The sequence below is a fragment of the Verticillium alfalfae genome, genomic scaffold (genome assembly GCF_000150825.1).
Source record: "Verticillium alfalfae VaMs.102 supercont1.6 genomic scaffold, whole genome shotgun sequence".
Taxonomy (NCBI): domain Eukaryota; kingdom Fungi; phylum Ascomycota; class Sordariomycetes; order Glomerellales; family Plectosphaerellaceae; genus Verticillium; species Verticillium alfalfae.
Window position 1 is genome coordinate 1,695,068 of NW_003315033.1, and position 1,421 is coordinate 1,696,488.

The 1,421-nt window shown below is 50.6% G+C and overlaps 1 protein-coding gene across 1 annotated transcript in view; it reads left to right on the top strand.

The window, feature by feature from the left end:
• VDBG_05628 (general stress protein) overlaps positions 1-598 on the top strand; it is a gene marked incomplete at both ends in the record, with an annotated part of 1,678 nt that extends 1,080 nt beyond the window's left edge. Inside the window, 2 exons of the mRNA XM_003004469.1 lie at positions 69-97; positions 204-598. Coding sequence (XP_003004515.1) covers positions 69-97; positions 204-598 — 424 coding nt within the window. The remainder of the gene's footprint in view (positions 1-68; positions 98-203) is intronic.
• Positions 599-1,421: the final 823 nt, after the last annotated feature.

Here is a 1,421-nt window from a genome sequence, read left to right on the forward strand (position 1 = left end):
CCCACCGGCCGGGAAATAATGATTCCAACCATCGCAATGGTGATTAAATATCAACATATGGCTGCAAGTCTGTCCACCAATCTTGAATTACACCCCCGTGAGTGTGTCGGCTTGATCAAGAGAAGAAAATCTCATCTTTCGTCGTGCTAGCAAACTACAACGGGGTAACGAGTGAAAACTTGCGCTGCTGAGACGGAGTCAAGTATGGGGTGCCAAGCTTAAGGTGCTTTCGACCAGGCTTTGTGATCACACCAGTGAAACCGTGACTGACGGGAGCAGCGATGGTGTAATACAGCTTGGAGAACAAGCAATCGCTCCCATTGTTCAGCGTCTTCTGCAAGGCGCTTTCAAGTTGTGCATCCGAAGCAGCGGGCCAAGTCCTTTTGAGATGACGGAATGCAGATCAATTGATGCCTACTTGTCTCTACTGGTGCGAAATATAAGTCTGAACATGATGACCTTGCACATGGGATCTCATGATTCAAGTACACGGACTCCTGAAGCACTGAAAGTCCGATGGCAGCATGTGTGGAAGGATGTCGATCTTTTCATGTCTCCCCTGGAGGACTTGGCACCTCAAGCACCGCCTCGCACTTGACCCCTTGCGGCGATGATGTGTTATTGCAGTGCTTTCCCCCCGCAAAGAATGCCCCACGGCTGTGAAGCAGGGTTGGCGTGCTGAGCGCATGTTCGCAGGCATGCAGGACATGGCAGATTTTCCTCCAATCGCCAAGGCTTAAAGGCGCAATGGAGGCCAATGATCTTGACCATCTCATCTGTCTGCAGCCCGGAAAGGTATGAGATGAGCAGGCCACGTTCAGCGGTGCCTTGATTAGTCGAAGATCACTACCGAGAAGGATGAAGGAGCCTCTATCTACCGAGAACCGTCTGTGGAAGATGACATTCATTCGAGTTTCAAGATCCTGGGGTAATTGTGGACAGCGCGTGAATGGCACCAGCCAACCACCAACGGTCTGCAGACGCTTACTATGGGCTCCTCACGGAAGATCGACAGCGGGATGGAGACCTAAGTCAAGGTTATTCCGGAGATGCCTACAGATGTAATCTAGTTATTCTTGGTATGAGCATCGCGAGAAAGTAAGTACATCAAGCAAGTGACAATGTTATCGGAAGTCGCAAACTATAAAATAACGACTTTTCCGGAGTAACATATGGAAAAGAGTTCTTCAGCGAGCTCCAGTTTGATAAACGCGAACCTCTTCTCCCTTTACAATACTCAAATTTACCTTCTGCAATCATCCATCACTTGCCACCATGAAGTTCTCTCCCATTGCTCTGTTCGCCACGCTGGCCGTTGCTACCCCGATTACCTCCCGCAATACTCTGGCTCGTCGCCAGGCCAGCGAAGCTTGTCCCATTGGATACTGCACCGAGAACGGCGGCACCACTGGTGGCGCCGG